We start from the raw sequence: 24,418 nt of genomic DNA, 5'->3' as shown, positions 1-24,418 counted from the left end.
AGAATCTTGAAGGAGCAAAATAGTTAAGTGGTGATTTGTACCCCTCCAAATAAAGCCTTTTCCTATGTTTTTTGCATTCTAACCCCTTCATTCTCTCTCATTAAAATGTAATGAAGATTTCCATTTGTTTCTTAATTTCTTTTGTAAAATGTTTTATATTTTATATTTTTTAAAGAAAGACACTACATAAATTTCAAATAACGATCATCTTCTGTGCTTGGTTATTCTAGTAAAAAAAAAAGTGGGGCATCTAGGTGGTATAGTAGATAGAGCACTGGCCCTGGATTCAAGAGGACCTGAGTTCAAATCCGGCCTCAGACACTTGACACTTACTAACTGTGTGACCCTGGGCAAGTCACTTAACCCTAATTAACTCACCCCCCCAAAAAAAGGGAGGGGGAAGGTTCCTTTCAGTTACTTCCTAAATCTGAATATACAGGGTATCCCTAAAATCTTGTTGTAATTTTAAATTTCAATAGCTTTGGAAGTATACATGCTACAAAACTTATAAAATACAAAATTTAATTATTTCAATTTTAAAATACTTATTTCTTAAATTAAAATTTAATGTAATCAGCATCTTGTGCTAGACATTGCCCTAATTTTTTAACTTTGTAAAAACTTTTATCAGCTATTGTTCAATGATAGATAGAATTTCATTTATAATCCTATTTCTAAGATCATTCAAAGAACTAAGTTGTGATGTATCCCCACCAAAAAAAAAAAATCCTATTGAGATAAATCAGGTGAATGAGGTAGCCAAGAAGAAGATTTCCTTTACTGTATGAGAGTATACATATATACATACAAACATACACGCATACACATATATATACATAGAAAGGAAAAAGAGAAAAAGGAGAGGGGGGGGAGAGAGACAGAGACAGAGACAGAGAGAGCGTGTGTACACAAGTGCCAGAGCCCTCACAAGAAAAATGTCCAATTGAGATACATCAGTGACTATTGTGGCCAATCAAGAAGAATTCTTCTATTGGTAGCTACCCATCTGGGAAAGTATTCCTATATATATATATATATATATATATATATATATATATGTGTGTGTGTGTGTGTGTGTGTGTATGTACACATGTATACACACATCATATATATTACATCATATATGTAGGGTATATATAAAAATATACACATATGTATATGCATATATAATTATGATTCAGATTTTATATTCTTACTAACAGAACCAGCACCACCCATTAAGCAATTTTATCCTTTCAAAGAAAAGTAGTTATGTCTATGATTGAAAACTATCCCAATTCTATGGCAATGAAGCTTATGTTAAATAAGTCCACATTACTTAATTAGATAATGTATAAAACCACTTGTTTTCTGATGCAGAAGAATTAAATGATACTCACCTGAAACATCAAAAAAGGTCTCTGCCCGCCCAGTGCCAGCAGTGCTAGTAGCTTCACATTCATAGTAACCTTCATCTGACAAGGTAACTTTTTCAATGTCCCAATTCACACTTGCTGATTCTCTGGGAAAAAAAGAAAGAAAAACTTCCCAGTAACTAATAAAACAAGAAAGAAAAACAACAAAATCTAACTACATAATAACTTTATATGTCTTACTTCTGAGCAACATTTAGAAAGTAAAGCTTTTATCATGATAACACTGTCAAGATAACATATTGTAGAGAGGTGTTGAATATTATTTTCAACTGTACTTGTGACCTTTAGGGTCATGTTTACTACATGAGGTATATCCAATAAATCTCTAGCAAAATAAGGTGATAAAACTGAGAAATACACCATCAAATTACTCCTTCCCTAGAGCAATTTGGAACTATGGCCAAAGGACTATGGGGCCATGATACCCTTTGACCCAGTGATACCACTACTAGGTCTGTATCCCAAAGAGACAATAAAAAAGGAAAAAGGACCTACATGTACAAAAATATTTATAGCAGCTCTCTTTGTGGTAGAAAAGAATTAGAAATCAAGGGAATGCCCACCAATTGGGGAATGGCTGAACAAATTATGGTATATAACTGTTGTGGAATATTATTGTGCTATAAGAAATGGCAGGTTTAAGAAAAACTTAGAAAGACTTAAGTGGACTGATGCTGAGTGAAGTGAGCAGAACCAGGAGAACACTGTATACAGTAACAGGAACATTGTATGATGATCAACTGTGATAGACTTAGCTCTTCTCAGCAATACTGTGAAATCTGAATGCAGATTGAACCATAATGTTTCTACTTTTTTTGTTTGTTTTTGAGATTTTTCCCTTTTTGTTCAGATTCTTCTTTCACAACATGACTAATGCAGAAATATATTTAGTGTGATTGTACATGTATAACCTATATCAGATTATTTTCTGTCTTGGGGAGGAAGGAGGGAAAGGAGGGAGGAAGAAAAATTTGGAACTCAAAATTTTAGAAAAACAAATGTTTAACACTATCTTTATAGGTAACTGGAAAATAATAAAACACTTTTAAAATTAAAAAAAAATTACTCCTCCCCTCTTCTTGTCTCTATTCTCCTCAATTAGCTTTGAGGATACTCTCATACAGTCTAGATCTACTCAAAAATTCACATTAAAAGCCTGACAATTCAGAGTCTACCTCAAATCTAGAAAATTTTCTCTTTGTTACAAGGAAGGGCAACATATTTGAGTAAATCAACCAAAGTTGAGCTGGTGTCAAATCCATTAGGGCCTTGCTCAGTGAGTAAGATATTTTGTTTTGTTTTGTTTTAGACATGGCCTTTAGAAATAAGAGAAGCAAATATAAGCAACCTTATCTATACTCATAATCTGCTGCCTCCTGTAGAATGTCAAATGCTCGAGAAATATGAAACTTCGTATCCCTAATGGTCAGGAAACTTTTAATAAACTACGTAGCAGCAAATTAGAGGGAGCCTGGTATGGCGGGGAAGGATTGCTGGATTTGGAGCTCTCAAAAGACCCCGAGTTCAAATCCTATCTCCACCTCAAGCAAGTCACCAGTGTTCTCTGGACCTTAGCTTCCTCGATTGTAGAATAAAATAATTAGACAAAATTCCCAACTAACTCTAAAATCCCTTTCATATCTAAATGATCCTGATCCTGAATCCTACTAATAATAAATTTTCTGTACCCAAAGTGCCTCTGACAAAAAAAAGTTTATTGAAGACTTCTTATCATTTGACTACATCAGTTATGTGATATGAGTATTTGACTTTATTAATCATTTATGTTACTAGATTATTAAATATGAAATTAAGTAAATGACCAAGTCATACAATGTGAGAAAACACTGACAAATTATGCAATTTATTCATCAAAGCAGAGACAGTTTTACTGAATAGTTAATGAATGTCCCTGCCATTACTTTTCACTTAAACACAGCCTCTCATAAAAGAGGGTGTATAATCTAAGATGGTCAGCTATTTACTTTGGTTTGAAGAAACTGTTCATTCTATTTTCAATTAACAATATTAAACCAATATAAGGCATTATTCTTCAGGTTTCTTCTAAAAAATACTCTGTTTTATGATAAGAACGTGGAGGAGAAATCTTTTCCTTATCTTTTCCATAAATCTCTTCTCTTCCCTGTCTCTACCAGCTTTTTAGTGGAAGCCTAATTCTTCCCAATTAAATTCCTTATTTTGGTTTTTGTTTTCCCAATCCACAAATGGTTCCTCACTTGAAACCAATAACTTGGATCACTGCCTGCAAGTACAATTTTGCCTTATTGCTTCAGAGTAAGAAATGCTATATTTTGGGTGAAAGAGCAATGAAGAAAATCTGGGGGCTACACCAGGTGAGTACTTTTTATTGCCATTGTTTAATTTTTTAAAGAAAGTCTAATGTATTTAATGGGTATCAGATGTCAATGGATAGTGATCTATTTTCACAAACAAGAGGTTCTGGTCCATGCCTTGTGATGCTTTTTTTAATGAAATAACCATATGTGCCTCCCATCTGTCCTGATTTCATTCAAACAATATCACTTAATGAAATAATAACTATGATTATACTGAAACAGGACATTAAAACAGAATTTGTGGCTCTATTATACCTTCCCTTGGGGAAAAACGGCAGTAAAATAATGATGCAATTTAATTCATTTTTCCCTAATGACATAGTTTTCTGTTTGATCATTGTTACATACTTCAAGTACTGGTTCACCTCCTAGCTGTCACCCCATTTCTCACAAAACGCAAAGTAAAAGGCAGAAGACTTTCTACAGAACAAGGAATATAGCCTGGTTGTAGGTAGTATCCTGGGGTTTTCTTGGGCATTGTAACTTTGGGAGCATCTAGAAAAAGAAAAAGAAAACATAATATGTGAAAAGACCATCCTAATTCTGGCTACTTACCAAAATACACAAATGTAACTGTAAAATTACTGTAGGAAATCACTGATAATCCAATTATTGACATTCTCCAATGTCCTGTTAAAAACATTTCCTTAAAGAGGCTAAATCCATCAGTTTTGTAAATGTTTCCATGGGGCCATTTATATCTGTCTACTCCTACAGACTGCAAATAGAGCACAATGAAGATCTCAGAATATTACATCTGAAAAAAGCATTAAAGTGTTCCCTGCTTCCACTGATATCAAATACTTACTGAATTCATAGCTGCTTGAATTGTATCTTTCAGCTACTGTCCTACATAGCATCACAACCAGAAAAGCAGATAATTCTGAACAGAACAATAATTAGCAATTTGGTGACCAGGGTAGATGATATATCTAGGGCAAGTACCACCTCTAGAACAAAGAAATACAAAAGAACCCTTCCAATCAAATTTGTAATCCATTAAGTGAAAATAATTTAAAAGTAATTAAGACAAAATGAGAGGCAGCTAGATGGCACAGTGGATAAAGCACTGGTCCTGGATTCAGGAGGACCCGAGTTCAAATCTGACCTCAGACACTTGACACTTAATAGCTGTGTGACCCTGGGCAAGTCACATAACCCCCATTGCCCCGCACCCCCCCCCCAAAAAAAAGACAAAATTAATAGAAAGGCAAATTAACTTACAGCAGTTCACAGATGGGTGTTATAAAATACAATGCATTCCATCTAATAGCTTCTTATTTCCATAAGCCCCAATGATCATAGATTGAGAGCTGTAAGGCACCTCAGAAGCTATCAAGTTCAACCCTCTCAATTTACAGATGAAGAAACTGAGTCCTGGAGGGATTAAATCCCTTGCCCAGAGCCACACAGCTAGTAAGGTATTTAAGTCCTCTTGACTCCAAATCTAGCCCTGTATCCACTGTATCACTTAACTAATCTCAACTCAATTTTAACTAATATTCTTATTAACTAGGTGGTGAGCAACTCAGTTTCAGTTGTTTCATGCTGCTAAAGGAGCGCATGTGTTGTCAAAAAGGATATGTAAAAATTTAAATATTACAAATATTTTTAAAATCATCATTTTAAATTGTGTGATCTCAAAATGTCTGTGCCCTGTGGCAAAGCTCTGGTTTGTCAGGTCCTGGTTATGAATCTGCTTCTGTATCTCTGTCGATTATGCTGCTATTTAAAAAACGAAATTTAATCGTTTAGATTTAAAGTTATGGATGAATTGATTCGAGGACAATTCTTCAGTCACATAAGGTTACATATGGATACATTGGTTACATTAAGATGGTTTTACCATATAATTCATAATTCTTTTAACTTTGTCTCCCAATAACCAAGAGTCCATAATCATTCTTGAGCTTCCCTATATTAATTGAATAAATGTCTACTGAAGCAAAAGCAAAACAAAAGCTAAGATCTGGAATTACATGTTTTAATCTGATAAAGACACACAATAAAATAAGATAACTTGGGCTAAAGTATATTCTTTGGGATCAGTTTTATTATTTAAATCCATCTAATTAATCAATAAATGTCAAAACAGACTCCATTACAATGCGAGTGGATTTATTTTAAGTGTTCAACGGAGGCCATGGGAGATTCTGTCTTCTAATTAATGTAATGACAATAATTAACCCAAATGACTAATTCATTAGAAATGTAAATCAGTTTGAATACATGGTAACTAATTCCTAGTCCACTAATGTTCTGTAGGGCAACTTCATCGCAAAATTTATACTCATACAAATATTCAGAATCCTTAAGAAAGACTTACCTGGAACAATACTAGAGAATGACACACTTGAAAGTCTTTGGAAAAGATAGTCATCCTTATCATAACCTGTTACTTTAAGGAAAAAAGCTTCATTTGGTGGAATGAAATCAGAAATGTTCCAGATGCCATAGGGTTTTCGATCTGGATAATATTTAACAGGGATCGTTTTGAGAGAATCTCCAGAAATACTCAGAAGTTCAAGACGATCCACTCTGGCTGGAACAGATATCCCAGAGGTATTCAAAAGGACATACGTAGGTACACCTATAAGAAGAAACATTTATTTGGAAAAGCACTTATCTTGTACTTATATTTTGATATAAAGTTTTGGGTTTTGCTGTTAAAGAAGGAGAGGAGGGAGGGGACAAACATTTATAAAGCATGTGTCAGACACTGGGCTAGGCACTTTACAAAAACTTGTATCATTGGATCCTTACAATGACCCTGGGGGGTAGGTAGTGTTATTACTCCCATTTTCCAGTTGAAGACACTGAACCAGACAGAGGTTAAGTGACTTCCCAGGGGTCATGCAAGCACCTAGGAAGTATCGGAGGCCAGATTTGAACTCAGGTCTCCTTGACTCTAGATACAGTACTCCATCCACTGTGAAATACGCACACATACGATAATATGATGGATGTATACATGCATGAACATAGATACATGTATTCAACTAATTTTATATTTTTAAATTCATGATTAAAAGCTATATATATAAAACATTGTTATATTATATATTAATTTATATTGTAATGTACATAATAAAAAGTCATGTGTATATATTATACATGTATAACCATATGCCCACAGGGGTATATACAGATATATGCATATGTGCATACACATGTTTATATAATAAAGAGTTTGAATACATGGTTATAAGATCAACTATTTCTTAAAGATAAGTATCATTTTATTTGAAAGATAATATACCTTATTAGACAAACTATTTAGAACATCTATTTATAATAATTTTTATAATACTTTAATCCCATGATGTTTTTAAAAAATAAGATATAATATAATACTTTATCACAGAGGTGTCTGCCTCCATGGACATTTTTTAAGATTCATGATTTTTATTCAAGCTTCCAGGGCCACAATGAAAACAGCATAGTGGCATAAAAAAAATATCCTTCAGGTGCAGCTAGGTGGTTGCAGTGGATACAGCACCGGCCCTGGAGTGCAGGAGTACCTGAGGTTCAAATCCGGGCCTCAGACATCTTACTAGCTGTGTGTCGCCTGGGCAAGTCACGTAACCGTCCAATTGTCCTCACTTAAAAAAAAATAATCCTTCATTTTGTTGCTCTATATTCTGGGCAAGTTAAATACATCTGGAATGGTCCTGTGTATGATTAAAAATGTAGAGTAAGTTCAGAAAGATTCAGTTCTCAATCTTTTGAACACAAAGAGCAATGGTATGCTCGTTGTTCATGTAATAACTGGTTTTTGATATGAATATAGCAGCGTGTCATTAGCTAACAAAGGCTAATGGTAGCTTAAGGCTGTATTAAGATGGATATAACTACCAGGAAATGATGAGGTGACAGCCCCTGGTCAGACTACAGCTTGTATATTATTGTGATCAGATATGGATACTGAATTTTAGAAAGGACACTGCTAAGTAGAAAGGCCTTGACTTCATACTATCTGAGGATTTGTTGAAATAACTGTGTAGCTTTAGTTTGAAGAAGTGAAGATGTAAAAGGGAAAGACATGTAGGTGGGCATTCCCCTTTAAGGTATGGGTTAAACTAGATGTCTGCTGAGATCACTTTTGATGTTAAAATTCTGAGATTCTATTTATTATTTCAGTTACTCATACATCGAATCCCAACAAAAATACAACTATTTACCATACAACAAATAAGAACAGGCTGTGTAGAGCAAGAAAAGTATCATTTGGAAAGGAAATATACAGATATTTGCATGGTATCATATTATTAAGAACTGGCAATGATTTCCAAGTTCATCTATTTCAATCTTCCCTCATGAAATAAAAGCTCACAATAATATGGAATAAGTACATTAACCAAGGAAAACATTCAGTTTGAATTTCTATGCTATTAAGGAATAAACATACAAAACCTTGTACTGGTCTTCTAACTGTTTTTTTTGAAAGTCTAGTGTTGGTTTCCTTGAAAATCCAGCTCGGAAATCAATAGTACTTAAGGCCAGTAATGCGGACTTGAGTGTCTTCCACTGCTAGATGTCTGAAAGACATTGAAAGACAAGACCATATCAACAATGACCAACAATGATTGTTTATAAAATATTAAAGCAATGACTGTACTTTAACAACGGGAAATGTTCCACCATGACAGACACCAAAATATTAATATTTTCCACTGTTTAAGTTGTGCTTATCCTCAAATCTATCTATATTCATATTTTATTTATTTATTTTTTTTTTTTTGGTGAGGCAATTGGGGTTAAGTGACTCGCCCACAATCACACAGCTAGTAAGTGTTAAGTGTCTGAGGCCGGATTTTTACTCAGGTACTCCTGACTCCAGGGGCCGGTGCTCTATCCACTGCGCCACCTAGCTGCCCCTTATATACATATTTTAATAATAAACATTTTTATTTATAGTTTTGAGTTCCCAAATTTTATCCTCCTTCCCCCTCCCCCCTTCCTTAGGCAGTAAGCAATCCAATGTGGGCAGCTAGGTGGCTAAGTGAATAGAAGCACGGCCCTGGAGTCAAGAGTACCTGAGTTTCAAATCCGGCCTCAGACACTTAACACTTACTAGCTTTGTGACCCTGGGCAAGTCACTTAACCCCAATTGCCTCACTTAAAAAAAAAAAAAATCCTTCATTTTGTGTTCTATTTCTGGGCAGTATAAATACAATCTGAAATGTCTGTGTATGGTGCAATTATGTAAAATATTACCACCATTCGTCATTTTGTATAAGAAAACTTGAATAAAAGAAAAAAATTAAAGAAAGTTTAAAAAATAGCATGCTTCAGGGGCAGCTAGGTGGCGCAGTGGATAGAGCACTGGCCCTGGAGTCAGGAGTACCTGAGTCAAATCCGGCCTCGGACACTTAACACTTAACTAGCTGTGTGACCCTGGGCAAGTCACTTAACCCCAATTGCCTCACTAAAAAAAAATAAAAATAGCATGCTTCTATCAAAAAATAGTTATCAACCTGCATAATAAATTTTTTCATCTACCAGAAAAATGTGTGTATATATGTATATAATTCATGGTATTCTTCTGCATATAGATTCAAGGAATAATTTAAGTAACTTATAATTGAATTTCTGTAACAATAAATCTATTTTTAAAAATAAATACCTATTTATATACACAGCTATATAATCTACATAATCTACTATAGGTAAATTTTAAGTGAGAATAGTATTTTATAATATTTTTATAAACCAAGTTTTTATAAACAATTATAAGCTTATGAACAATGTTTATACACTAGTTATTTCTTTGTCTCTTCCTTTATTCCATCTCTTCTCAGCTACTCTTATTGACTACTAGTTTCAGAAATGATTCAGAGGAGAAACAGGAAGAGCTGCCATGTTATTTGCCAAAAAAAAAAAAAAGACAGGAAATAGCATTCACAGGTCTTCTCCCACAGACTTTAAGATTTTAAATTCTCTTTTATGTTTGACTATTTGATTAGTCTGCAGGGAAGAAGGATTTAGAAAAACTATACCTATGATATCACTTAGTATAGGAAAAACCTTGATAAGAAACTATTTAATTCAGGTCAGCACTGTCTGCAATAATGAAAGACTTGAAAGACAGATTGTATGATTTACCCAAGGTGGCTGAATCAACATGTCTCAGCAGCAGAAATTCAACTGAGTTTTTGCCTGACTCCAAAGCCAGTTTTCTATCTACTTTTCCATGGTATTTCTCTTCCAGGGTACATACATAAGAAAATTTGATTCAATTTCGACAAAATATTTTTTAAGCACCTGTTACTATTTGCAAAGTATATCTCAAACATCTGTTATGTTAAGTTTAAACCTAATCTGTCCAGACTTTATATAAACAATAGGAAGTACTTGGATTAAAGGCCAGAAAATTAGATGTAAAATTCAGGTTGTATGTAATTAGGATTTTTTATATTCCTTACTCCTGTCTTATGGTTTTGGTGAGACCAAATTACTGTGTCAGTAAAAAAAATATCATTAACATCTACATCAATGTGAAAAGATGAGAGGACAGAAAAAAGCACTTAGGGTAACAAGCCATCAGACATCTTTTTTTTCATTCCTTATACTGAGGAACATATATTCTAGTTGTTACCAGCAATGTGAAGTTACTCTGAATCTGCCATATACTAAAAATATATTTATTCTGTAGACAAATTCCACACAATAGATAAAGAATGTAAAGATATTTCTGTAAAGTGATAAAATGCACAAAAAAATTAACAGTAGGTCATTAGGTCCTCATCCAGGATATAGACAAGATCTAATTTAATAATAAACAGTATTAATAGCCATCCTATTAATAGGAATCTTTACTACCCCCCAAAGAGAGGTAGACTCCCTGGGGAAGGGTTTTTTTAATTGGTTTGTTTTTTCCTTTTTCTTTTCCTCTCTCTCTTTCTTTTTTTTTTTTTTTAGTGTGGTCCTGAGTTACCATGTTCCCTCCTTAGCTCTGAGGGTCTTCCCTTCCTAAACTAGGGCATGACTAGCTCAATTCCTGCCTAGTCTTAATCACTGAATGAGCCTTGCCTCAGAGAAAATGAGACCTGAAAAAGGTCTTTGCTTAAAAAGGGTCAAGATCCTCATTGCATCCAGGGCCATCACATCATCTTGACCTATGTCTTTCCACTGAACATTGATGACTAGAGAAGAGACTGAGGCTGATTGCTTTGCATCAAGCCCTGCCTCACCTTAAATACAATGACTTGCAAGTCAAGACATCACCCTCCTGATGTCATTGGTCCCTTTCAAGCAGGAAGGATAAACAACAATCCTTACTACACACAATTAAGTGGAGGAGTAAACTCACTGTGCTATCCTGTTTCTTCTCAGGCCGCTAGCTAGGTGGCACAGTAGAGATTGTGCTGGCTCTGGACGTCAGAAAATCTGAGTTCAGATATGGCCTAACGACATTTAACTAGGTCCCTAGTGTGACTCTGGTAAGTTACTTAACCTATGTCTGCCTTAGTTTCTTTATCTGTAAAATGAGAATCATAATATCAACTATGTCATAAGAATGATGTGAGGATCGAGTGAAATAATATCTGTAAAGCATTTAGCACAATGCATAGAAGGATAGAAGGTACTTAATAAATTCTTATTCCCTCCACTATTCCATTCTCTTCTCAATGAGAGGTGGGCAGACATGGAAGTGGCTATGGTAGAAGGAGAATAGAGGAAAGGAGGGGAGGAAACATGATGTGGCGGTGCCAAGTTTTCTTCATGCTATTAATCACATATTTTCCCTAGAAATATCATATGTAGGTGATTTAGACATAAAAGGTGATACCATAGGTAAATTAGGAGAGGAAGGAATAGTTTACCTTCAGATCTTTGGAAAGGAGAACAGTTTATGGACCAAACAAGAGATAGCGAATATTATGAAATGCAAAATGAGATGATTTTTGATTACACTTAAATTAAAAAGGTTTTATACAAACAGAAGCAATGCATCTAAAATTAGAAGGGAGGCAGAAAGCTGGGAAACAATTTTTATAGCCAGTACTTCTGATAAAGTCCTCATTTCTAAAACATATCGGGAAATAAATCAAATTTATAAGAATCCAACTCATTCCCCAATTGAGAAATGGTCAAAGGATATGAACAGGCAGTTTTCTGATGAAGAAACCAAAGCTATCTATTGCCATATGAAAAAATACTCTAAATCACAATTGATTAGATAAATGCAAATTAAAACAACTCTGAGGTACTACCTGACACCTATCAGATTGGATAATATGACAAAAAAAGAAAAATAATAAATGTTGGGGAAGCTGTGGAAAAATTGGAACACTAATGCATTGTTGGCGGAGCTGTGAACTGATCCAACCATTCTGGAGAGCAATTTGGAATTATGCCCAAAGGGCTATAAAGCTGTGCATACCCTTTGACCCAGAAATATGACTATTGGGTCTTTTTCCCAAAGAGATCATAATAAAGGGAAAAGGACCCACATGTACAAAAATATTTATAGCTGCTCTTTTTGTGGTGGCAAAGAATTGGAAATTGAGGGGCTGCCCATCAACTGGGGAATGGCTGAACAAGTCGTGGTATATGAATGTAATGGAATACTATTGTGCTGTAAGAAACGATGAGCAGGCAGATTTCAGAGAAACCTGGAAGGACTTGTATGAACTGACGATGAGTGAGAAGAGCACAACAAGGAGAGCATTGTACACAATATCAATAACATTGTGTGTTGATCAACTGTGATAGACTTGACTCTTCTCAGCAATACAATTGTCCGAGATAGTTCCAAGAGACTCATGATGGAAAATGCTCTCCAAATCCAGAAAAAGAAAAAGAACTGTGGAATATGGATGCATATGGAACCATACTATTTCTTTTGTTTTTGTTGTTTTTCTTTTTTGAGGTTTTTCATTTTTGCTCTGATTCTTCTCTTATAACATGACTTAAGCAGAAATATGTTTAATGTGATTGTACATATATAACCTATATCAGATTACTTGCTGTCTTGGGGAGGGGGGCAGGGAGGAGAGGGAAGGAGAAAATTTTGAAACTAGAAATCTTATAAAAACAAATGTTGGAAACTATCTCAACATGTAACTGGAAAAATAATAAAATACTTTTATAATTAAAAAATTAAATTAGAGTGATAAAAATATTATATGTAGGAATTAAGGTTTCTAGGTTACTTCCATAAAATCTATTTAACCAGTAATACAAATGAAATAAATATATTATCAATACCGGTACAGTTAGTATTATATTTATAAGAATTGGCCTTGAGAACTTAAACACAAATTTACATTTTTTTTTCCATCAGAAAATTCATCTGAGTTTCAGTCAACTTACAAATGAAATTTGATTATGCTACCTCCTTGTAAGTTCATAGCTGCTTACATAGCAATATATCTAGTGAAAATTATAGATTTGATTAGATATCTAGCACTTTACTGGATACTATTTTAAAAGTCAGATAGTTGCCTTTTATAGATACAGCCCAACCTTCCAATACTATGACAATCAAGTTAGTTACATGAAAATGACCTCTAGAAATTTCTATTTGCTCCCTTTCCTTTCCAAAAATCTTATTATAAAGTAATCATTAAATATGCCAAAGAGCACGAAAATATTCAACAAACTGCTCAAACTGCTTCAAGGGCAATTTTGCCTGGCAAATGTTCCCTGGGCAAAACTAATGACAAAGGTTATATTACAACACATTTAGAGAAATTTTAATAGGAAATTTAGAACATTCCCCAATTTTTGAAAACATATTTTCTTTCATGTTTTTAAAATGTTAACCAGATTATAATCAAAAACAAATTGAAGATCAAACATTTTCCTGATTTGAGGGTAGCTAGATGGTATGATATACCTTAAAACCCAGAGTCAAAAAGATGTGGATTTAAATCCAGCCTCAAATACTAGCTATGTGATTCCTTGCAATTCACTTCAACTTTTGCCTTGGCTTGGTCGTCTTGTTAAATAGGGATAATAATAGTCCCAACCTGTCCAGAGTTGTTGTGAAAATCAAATGAGATAATATTTGTAAAGTACTTTGCAAATCTTGAAGTGCTATGTAAATACCAGTTATTTATTACTATTATTATTGAATGCCCTTTTGAATTAATTTCATAAATTTATTTTGATCCTATAAACAATTTAATTTAGCAATCTGAATGTAAAAATAGAAATGTTTCTCTTCATATTATATGTAAAAATTTTAAATTCTGGGGAAATTAAGGAACATTCAATTATATATATATATATATATATACACACACACATATATACATATAATACAGAAGATTGGAATATGCATGTATACAAACATCCAAAAATCTTTGTCAAATAAAAATCTCAAGTGACAATATACACAATTATTTTAACAATCCATAATTCAAATTCTCAATTCTCAATTCATACCATCTCCAGCTTTAACAATAAATATGATCTTTTTACCATGTGCACTTACTATTTCGCATATCCCAGTTTAAATGTTAAAGTTATGGCTTAAACTCTAGCCAGAGCACACAGTGGTTATGCATTTTTAACATCAGTCACCTTGAATTGCTAGGGCCCAAAATAAATGAGACCCCAGCTGGCTACAGTTATCATTATGATGGCTCTGTGGGCCCCAACTTCCATTCAAATTTCTCTATAACTCTTTGAATTCTGGCCACTTTATTTATTGGGTAGGGTTTTGTGTTTTATTGTCTTTACTTGCCTCCTATTCATCTTTCTCAGAATTCCATTTTGCAAAGGGGGAGGAAAAATAAAATATAATCAGTAACTTTCAGATGAAGACAAATCATAACTGTGAGGTGAATAACAGAAGTATAACACATATGGAAGACATATGGTTATTCGAAGGGTCTATGTAGCATCATTTAAAGAATGTCAAAAGGTATCACCTGACTCCAGATTCAGGGGACTTTGAAACACACATGATATTTCCAGCTCCTTTGGGTGCAAGGAGTCAAGAAACTTGTTAAAACACAAAATCATTGGATGGTTCAGAGGCAGAGAAAGGGGTGACACACTAACCTATTGTCATTCATTAACACAGAATGCATTAGCTACTAAGTGTGTGACCTGGAATAAATTGCTTTATCTCCCCGAGTCTACTTTTTATTTCATATGAAACAATAATTGGATTCGATGATCTTTAAGGTCTATGTTTTTCTAACATTCTATAGTTTTGTGGTTTTAAGAATTAGCAAGGCATTCACCTGAAAGCACTCTAAGGAAAAAAGGCACAGGATAACATATATTGTGGAATGGGGAGAGGATATGGAAATATAAACTCTGTGGGGATGCCAAAGAGAAGGATCCTAGGTAACCAGCTGAAACACAATACAATGTTGTACTAGGCATGGGAGATAGCAATGGCAGGGTAAGGGAGTGAGATCGAGAGGGAGTGTGGAGATTAAGGAAATCCTGAGAAGTCCAAAACAGAACTTTATCTAATTAGTATTTTCTCCAGGTTCAGCAATGATTATATGGTATTTTATGACCCTTGAAGATCCTAAGAGCGCTTGAGATTTTGGAATATTAAAGGATGTTAAGAACTTTTTCAAAATGGTATTCATCACATAATAGAAGTAAATGGATATTTTTCTATATTTTGGGTGATTAAAGTAGGTTTATCTGGCATTATTTCAGCTGTCTGGATAAATACATGTCTTTAACAATTCTCTCATATAAACAATGCATGCTTTTTTGGTAAATTCTTTCCATTTCATCAGATGGTTATTTAACCTTAAAGAGTGCATGTGAATTTGGGGGAGGGAATGTTGCCCATGAACTATAAAAGAAAAAGGCACATGCTCCCCTGGTCCTTAATTCTATATGGCATTCATATGTGTAATCTGAGTACGCCTGTGCCTGTGTCTAGCCACCAAACTGCTTTTTTCAATAAGATCATCTTAAAAATCATGATCTGAAAAACTGTTTATTCAGCCAATTAATAAGCATTTACATGCCTTCTATGTGCCAGGAACCAAGTTGATACAGGAAATACAAATATAAAAATAAGACAATCCCCATCCTAAATGAGCTCATTTTCTAGTAGTGAAAAGTAAATTTTTATTGTGTGTATATTTATGTTTGTGTATTTATATGCATATACACACATATGTACACATGTGTGCGCACACATGTATGTATACACTATACATATGTATATAAATTATTACTCAGTAATTTTATTGGTTTTATTAGTTAGTGAATTATTAATATTATATAACATTATATTATATAGAATAATATGATATACATGATAAATTGTGTAATTCTAGTTAATTATTAAATCTTGTTTATTTTATTAATTATTTTATTATATATATGCTTATATACATAGATCTATTGATCAACAAAACATATGTGCAGAACAAATTACAAGGTGATTGGTGGGGTGGAAATGACCAGTCCTGGCACAGTAGTACTCAGAGACGTATCTCAGGCCCATGGGCTCCAATATCTGTAGTACTCTGTCCTCTCATGCCATAGAACATCCTGAAAATTCAGTGCACTGAATCTCAAAGATCCTGGGGTATGGTGGGAGAAGATAACCTATTAGCTCTCTTGCCATACACATATCCAAGGGGGTAGAATTCAGTAGACAAACCTAGGTGACACCAGGTCTAGACTGAGAAAGACTGACCACACTACCCTAAAACTGTTAGGTATATAGCCAGGCCCTGGTATAAAGTCCCCATTGAAGAACTAAGGCTACAGAGATGACTAAACACAGTTTAAGACACTGATCACTATAACAAATTGTTACAAATCTAGAGATGCCTACAAATCCAATCTAGAAAGGAAGAGCGGCTCCATAACAAATTCAAGCAAAGTCTCAATATAAAAAATGGATTTTCCACAATGTCTACAGGATTACCTAGAATAAATGAAGGAAAAGACTTTAAATGAAAGATTTGGAGGCAAGAATGGGAAGGAGAATAAATTCTAATAAATTAAACTTTGAGGGTCACATGTAAGGAACAGCAAGAATTCCAGTTTGATTAGACCAAAGAGTGCCTGAAAAGGAGAAATGTAAAACAAGACTGCAAAGAGAAAGGGAGTTCCAGTCAAAACCTGACCCAAATAATGGACCCCCTGAAAACTAGAATAGTCCAAGATTCCATGAGAAATATTAGAGCAAAATAAAATGATTAAAAAATAAAAAATATATTATATTTTTAAAAAATGAATGACCTTGGAAACAGGTCAAGGAAAAATTCATGATTTTTAAAAAAAGAGTCTGAGTCCTCTATTTCAAGAAAATATTCAAATTAGTTATATTAGAATCAGAGGTCAATATGAAAATAAAATAAAATCAGCTATTTATCTCCTGAAAGAAACCCTAAATGGAAAAGTCTCAAGTATATCATAGCCAAAATTCAGAGCTTCCATGTAAAAAAAAAAAAAATTACTACAAGAATCCAGAAAGAGTTCAAGGACCAAGGAATGGCCATTAAGGGTCACACAAGACCAGGCATAGAGGAGATCTTGAAATGCAATATTCCAAAAAGGAAAAAAGTGCTTATGGTCAAGAACTGATTACTCAGAAAAGTTGAGTGTAATCATACATGGGAGGAAATAAACCTTTAAGGAAAGAGAGGACTTTTATGCATTTCTGATTAAAATAACAGTTCAGTAGGAACTTTGAGATAAAAAGCCAAGAACCAAAAATCCTCAACAATTCAATCTATTTGATTAATTGGAAGAGTTCATATGATGTTAGAATGCTAACATTATAATAAGGGAAGAAAAAAGAAGTATGCCTTCAGAAACTTAGTGTCTTCAATAAGTAATGAAAAAGTTAAATAGGAAAAACAGAAGATATGGGAGTGGATTGCTTCTGTTCTGAGGGTTTTAAGAAAGGAAGAACGAGGGAGGTTAAAGGGAATACAGTAAAAAAAAAAAAAAAAAAGGAGGAATGAGAGAGGGGAACTTACTCTTTCTAATTGAGGTCCCTGAGAAAAAAAATATAAAAGTGTTCAGAGAAATGACACCAGATGAACCTCGCCTTTATCTGAATCAAAAATTAGAGTTGAACGCACACGCACGTGTGTGCACACACACACACACACACACACACACACACACACACTTACAAACACACATACACAAAAGATACAAACAAATAGTTTTTGAAATGTACCAAACAACATGGAAACAGGCTGGGACAATTTGGGAGAGGTTAAAAGGGATAATGATATCAAGGCAAAATAAACTTCCTGATATTGCATGTGTGATTAGAAGGGGGGAAAAGAACTGGAAACTAAGGGGATTCCCATCATTTGGAGAATGGCTGAATAAGGTACAGTATATGAATATAACATTACTGACTATAAGAAATGACAAAGAGATGCAGGCCTCTTCCTACATGTTTGACATGTCTCCTTAGTATTTTCTCATGGATTTTTATCCATATCACCCCAACTAACTTTGAATAACCTCCAAGGCTCTGCCATAGGCTCTCTTCTTTTTTCTCTCTATACTCTCTTACTTACTGATCTTATCAACTCTTATAGGTTCAACTGTCATCTCTGTAGAAGATTCTCATATCTACACAGTCAATACTGGTCTTTTTCTTGAGATCTAGTGCCATGTCACTATCTGCCTCTTGGATATCTCATACCGGATGTCCCATAGTTATCTCAATATAAACATGTCCATAATGTTTCATTTTCTCCCCTTGATAAACAACCTCTCTCCCAAACTTCCTTATTACTGTTGGGGGTACCACCATCTTCCAAGTTAGTCAGGTTTGCAATCTCAGTGTCATCTGTGTCACCTTCACTCACCTCTCATATGTAATTCATTGCCAAATCCTGTCATTTCTACTTTATAACTTTTTTTATATACAAGCCTTTCTCTCTACTCATATAGGGCAACCCCTGTTCAGACCCTCATCATCACTCACCTAGACCACTATAAGATTTCTCTAATTGTTCTCCTTGATTCACAATTTCCCCTACTCCATCTTCTATACATTTTCCACAATGGTGTTTCTAAAGCATATGGTCTATCCATGTCACCCTACCTACTCAATAAACTCCAGTGGCTCCTCATTACTTCCAAGATCAAATATGAAGTCCTTTCTTTGAAATTTAAGGCTTTTCAAAACCTGGTTTCTTTCTTCCTTTCCAATATTCTTTCACTGTACTCTATTCCGTGTACTTAATGGTCCATCAACACCTGCCATTTTGCTGTTCCTTTTACATGACATATCCCATTTCTGTACCGTTGTACTGGCTCTTCCCCAAGTCTGTAAAGATTAAACTCAAATGAGATTTTCTGGACTGCTATACGGTATAGCGGATAGAGTATCTGACCTAGTGTCAGGAAGACACATCTTCCCGAGTTCAAATCTGTCCTCAGACACTTAGTAGCTGTATGACCCTGGACAAGTCACTAAGTCCTGTTTGCTTCAGTTTCCTGATCTGTGAAATGACTTCGAGAAAGAAATGGCAAGTCACTCCAGCAGCTTTGCCAAGAACCCAAAATGGAGTCATGAAGAATTGGACACAACTCAAATAACTGAACAACAAAAGATCTTCTGCAGGCAACCTTTTCTGATCCCCAGATGTTGGGGCCCTTCTGAGATTTCCTTCTGTCTCACTTGTATTTATATGTAAGAATTTATGAACATGATGTCATTTGTGTTAGAATGTAAGCTCACATTAAAGTCAGGGACTACTTTTGCTTTTTCCTTGTATTCTCGTCTCTTGATACATTGATTAGAATACCATAAACACTTAATAAATGTTGATTGAATCTAGTTAAATTTGGAGAGTTTGACAATGAATTGTGGGAGGGCCATAGCAATTTGTGAAATTAAGGCATGCGGGTTTGCTTTGTTCTATGATGTTTAAAGGAATATCCACACTGAAGAAATCATGATTTTTGGGAAGTAATGACGTTCCATCAAAGTTCAAGGTTTAGCCCTACTGTATTTTGCCCTAGTCAGACCACACCCGGAATAGTGGGTGTCAATTACGGATGCCACATTTTAGAAAGGTATGAAAAACATCCAAAAGGGAGACGATGATGAGGGAGGACATCATGAGCCTGATATCTGAGAACTACTTTAAGGAACTGAGGACGTTTGGTCTGGAGAAGAGAAGAATTAGCCAAAACATCATAACTTTCTTCAATGATTTGAAAAGGGATTAGACTACTCCTGTTAGCACCACAGTACAGAGGTAGAAGCAGAAGGCAAAAGTCACTTGGAGACAAATTTAGATTGCGGTGGGGGTGGGGGGGGCTTCCTAAAAATGGGTGTCATCGTAAAGTAGAATGGACTGCCTCTGTACTCAGTGTGTTGACTCTCACTAGAAGTCTTTAAAACAACTGATAGGAGGTTAGGGGGTAGAAAGGATTCTTGTTCAGGTATGAATTAGTGTAGATGGTCTCTGTGGTCCCTTTTAAAATGAAAGCTATGTGATTATGTAACTATTATTAAGAAATTCCTTTAAAAGACCATGTCAGAACAATATGGTGAAAAATTATGCACACTATCGTTCATCTTTATGGAACTAATTCTATACAATATTTCCCTTAACTTTCTTTCAAAAGTGACTGATCAGTAATGGCACCTTTTGTAATTATAATTAAAATACAACATTTTAATGTTAGAACGCATTTATATTTGAAGTCATATTAGCGGAAAATAATACATGGTAGAAAATGTTTTTTTTTTCCAACACTGTAGAATATAATTAAAAGAATGGAATACACTAATATGCAGTGTCAGGAATAAGCACCAAACATTTATAAAAACAAAATCATAATACACCTACACTATATAAGGAAGAATAAACTAGAAAGGTAATATTCATGGCACTGAATTAACTCATGATCTTGGTGGAAAACTCTAAGACACGAGAATTTCAGCATTCCAAATCAAAATAAAATCTGTTTAAAGAAGTAGACTTTCATTCTTTTTTCCTGACAGGAATAATCCTAAAGGTAATTTGTTCTTATTTAACAAAAATGATATTTTGATTTATAATCAGACTCATAAAATTTGACTATATTTTTATATAAAAATATGAAGAAACAATACCACTTTACAGATGAAAGCTTCTGCTGGGCTCTCAGAACAAATAGCTAATGGTGGAACTTCGATTTCAACCAAAAGTGTGCTTCTGTTTTCTAAACAGATCTTTTGTTTTCTCTTGTATATTGACTAGCTAAGAAACTACAAAGGCAGAAAGATATGTACCTGGAGTTGGCAAAGAGTAAAGGATCTAGCTTTGTTTGAAGCTCTTGCAAAAATCATAGCATATAAAAATTGGAAGGGGCTTCAGGGCTGATCTAGTTGAACCCATATCTGAAAGGAATGTGCACTAGAACTAAATAACAAGTGGTCAACCAGCCATTGAAGGCCTCTTGAAGGCCTCTAAGGAGAGGAGACTCACCACCTCTTGAGGTAGTTCATTCTACTTCTGGATTGACCTGGCTATTGGAAAGTGTTCTTAACATCAAGCTGAAATTTACTTCTTTCTGACTTCTCATTGTTCTTAGTTCTGAACTCTGGGATCAAAGAGAACAAATCTAATCCAAATTATACATAATAGTTATTCAAGAACTTTAACATAGCTCTCATGTCTCCCTTGAGTCTTCTCTTTTCTAGGCTAAATATTTCCAGTTTCTTCAATCTTCATATGGTATGAAGTCAAGGTCCTTCACTATCCTATTTCCTATGTATAGGTACATATGCATAAACATGTTAAGAAAATATTCATTTAATTGGTGATCTGATATTGTCAAGTTCAAATAACCGGGATAAATTCCAGGAAAGAGCTAGTACAATGCATTCCATTGACCCCAGAGAGAATTGGTGCCACATCTAATTCATCTGAAGGGCACACCTGGTGTAGCTAGTTTGAAAGCTTATTCATAAGAGTTAACAGGTGAAAATATTTGGCTGCTAGCATGATTCTTCCTCTTGTGTGGTCCTTGGTACACATTGTGTTGATTTGATTTTCATTGCTAAATAAATTCATGTTACTTGAATATGATTTCAAAAGCATTCTGATCATGCTTAAATGCCTTAATAGGCTCTGGAAAGTAACATGAATGCCTTCAATGGAACTCTGTAGTTGGAACTCTCTCTCTTACACTTGGAAAATTATTTAAGCACAATTTATCCAAATTTTTAATGGATATATACCCTGGGGAATAGATACATATGTGAGATTACCCAATTATGCTGATAATCATACACTAATCAAGGGATTTTGTGCTTTCTAGAGCCTATGGTTGCTCTTACTTCTTTAATGGTTTTTTTTGCCAAGAATTGCCCTGAAGTAGCTGAAGGCCAGATTTAGCTTAACACAAATGTGTGTTTATGTGATTATATTTGAATTCTACAGCTACAGAGATAAATGTCTAGTTCTAAAATTAATATTGTATCTTAGAAATTAGATCCAGGATTTACCATATTAATTAGCTCCCCTACAAATGGGAATGTTTGGCTAAAAACAACTTACTCTTTTGTTTTTAATAAAAGAATAATTTATGTTCTCTTAAATTGCTGCTTTTAAGCATGTTTTCACTAGTATCAGATGTAATCCAAGACATTTGACTTATTTCTATGAAAGGCACATAAGACTAACATTTATCTCTTTGATGAGTGTCTCCCAAAATGTCACAGTTAGTTTTAATATAGAAGCCACAGAGATTGGGAACTGCAACTTTTATATGATCTGTCGCTTCAGACAAATCACTTAAATGTTCTGTACCTCATTGTACCCCATCTATAAAATGAGGCTTTCAAAGTTAGTGACCCCACCTAATTCATGAAAGCTGTTAGGACAAATAATATATATGATCTACTCTGTGGTCATGGGATGAAAAAAATGCTACATGAAACATCAGAGCATGATTAAGTCCAGACACAATAGACACTTCCCATATAGCATAGAAGACATGAACAAGGATAATTCCAATTTCTGGTATTTCTCTAAAAGGACTAAATGTAATTAACTTATTCAACAACTTGTCTAAAGCAAAATTCAGAGTTAACAGTTATATAGAATGTGAGCTCCTTGAAGGTGGGGACTGTTTGATTTTTGTCTTTGAATTTCCACAACATACCTAATACAAGAGATTGGCATATAGTTGTGCTTCACTAATCTTTGCTGAATTTTTGCAAGTGGCTTCCTTTCATTCATTTAACAGAGTAAAGTTTTTATTAGAAGAAAATTATTTTCAGCACTAAAGGAGATACAAAGTTTCAATACATCAAAGTCCCTGCCCTGATTGGGGTTCCAGTCTGGGATGTGGATGAGATAGTTATTCAACAAAAATTTATGAAGTGTTGGACAATTTTCTAGAGCTGGGGATATACAGACAAGAAATAAAGACAAGAAAGACAGAAAGAAAAAAGAAAGAAGGAAAGAGAGAAAGAAGGAAAGAAGGAAGAAGAAAGAAAGAAAGAAAGAAAGAAAGAAGAAAGAAAGAAAGAACAAGAAAAGAAAGAAAGAAAGAAAAGAAAAGAAAGAAAGAAAGAAGGAAAGAAGGAAGAGAGAGAGAGAGAGAGAGAGAGAGAGAGAAAGAATAAAGAAGGAGTTCCCTGACCTCAGGAAGCTTACTTCTATTGGGGAGAGAAACAAATAGACACAAAGTAATTTCCATTGACACAAAAGATTGGAGGATTAGGATAAACTTCCTGTAGCAGGTGGCCCCTTGAGCTAAACACTGAAGGAAGACAGAAATTTTATTAGATAGCGTGTGACTTTCAAGGACCAGGGACAGCTCAACATACAGTGATGTGATTTATCCTGGAGGGAAAGGAAGAACATGGGAAGGGAATATAATAAGCATTTATAAAGTGCCTACTATACACCAGCCACTGTCCTGTGCTTTATAAATAGTATATTTCATTTGATCCTCAAAAAAACCCCTATGGGGTACGTGCTGTTATTATTCCCATTTTATAGATGGAGGAAATTACAGAAAAAAAGAGGTTCAGTGACTTGCCCATGGTCACACAGTTGTGTCTGAGGTCATATTTGAACTCAGGTCTCCTTGACCTCCCAGCCCAATGCTCTATCCATTGTGCCCCTATCTGCAGGAAGGGAATATAAGAAAATAATGTGTCATGAGCCTAGAAGTTGACTTTAAAAGCCCCAAAAGAGAAGTATGAATTTTATCCTTGAGACAATAGGGAGCCACAGGAACTTCATGAGCATGGAAGTGACAAGGTCAGACCTGGGCAGAAGAATGTCAGATTGGCAGCTGTGTGGATGAAGAATTAGAGATATCTGGGAGACCAATTAAGAGAAGATTGAAATAATCTAGGTGAAAGACAATGAGCACCTGAACTATGACTGCTGGTATGTCTATATTAGGTGTTAGCTGAAGTGAAGGAGTTTGAGATAAGAAACAAACATGGGAAATATAATCCCCAATAAGACAAGAAAAGTGCATTAAAAGTTGTAAAAGAAAATGCTTCTTGAGTGTGGAATGAGTCCTTAATAATATAACAATAGCTAGCACTTGTATAGAATTTTAAGGTTTGGGGCAGCTAGGTGGCACAGTGGATAGAGCACCAGCCCTGGAGTCAGGAAGACCTGAGTTCAAATCCAACCTCAGACACTTGACACTTACTAGCTGTGTGACCTTGGGCAAGTCACTTAACCCCAATTGCCTCACCAAAAA

General features: G+C 34.6%; 1 protein-coding gene across 1 annotated transcript in view; it reads right to left on the bottom strand.

Annotated features, from left to right (window-relative positions):
• HMCN1 (hemicentin 1) overlaps positions 1-24,418 on the bottom strand; it is a 517,054-nt gene that overhangs the window by 298,163 nt on the left and 194,473 nt on the right. Inside the window, 7 exon segments of the mRNA XM_044003022.1 lie at positions 1,380-1,501; positions 4,121-4,140; positions 4,143-4,267; positions 6,099-6,362; positions 8,186-8,213; positions 8,216-8,284; positions 8,287-8,310. Of these exon segments, the coding sequence (XP_043858957.1) occupies positions 1,380-1,501; positions 4,121-4,140; positions 4,143-4,267; positions 6,099-6,362; positions 8,186-8,213; positions 8,216-8,284; positions 8,287-8,310 (652 nt within the window).

Source organism: Dromiciops gliroides, chromosome 4, assembly GCF_019393635.1.
Source record: "Dromiciops gliroides isolate mDroGli1 chromosome 4, mDroGli1.pri, whole genome shotgun sequence".
Classification (NCBI taxonomy): domain Eukaryota; kingdom Metazoa; phylum Chordata; class Mammalia; order Microbiotheria; family Microbiotheriidae; genus Dromiciops; species Dromiciops gliroides.
This window is presented reverse-complemented; position numbering and strand designations above follow the sequence as displayed.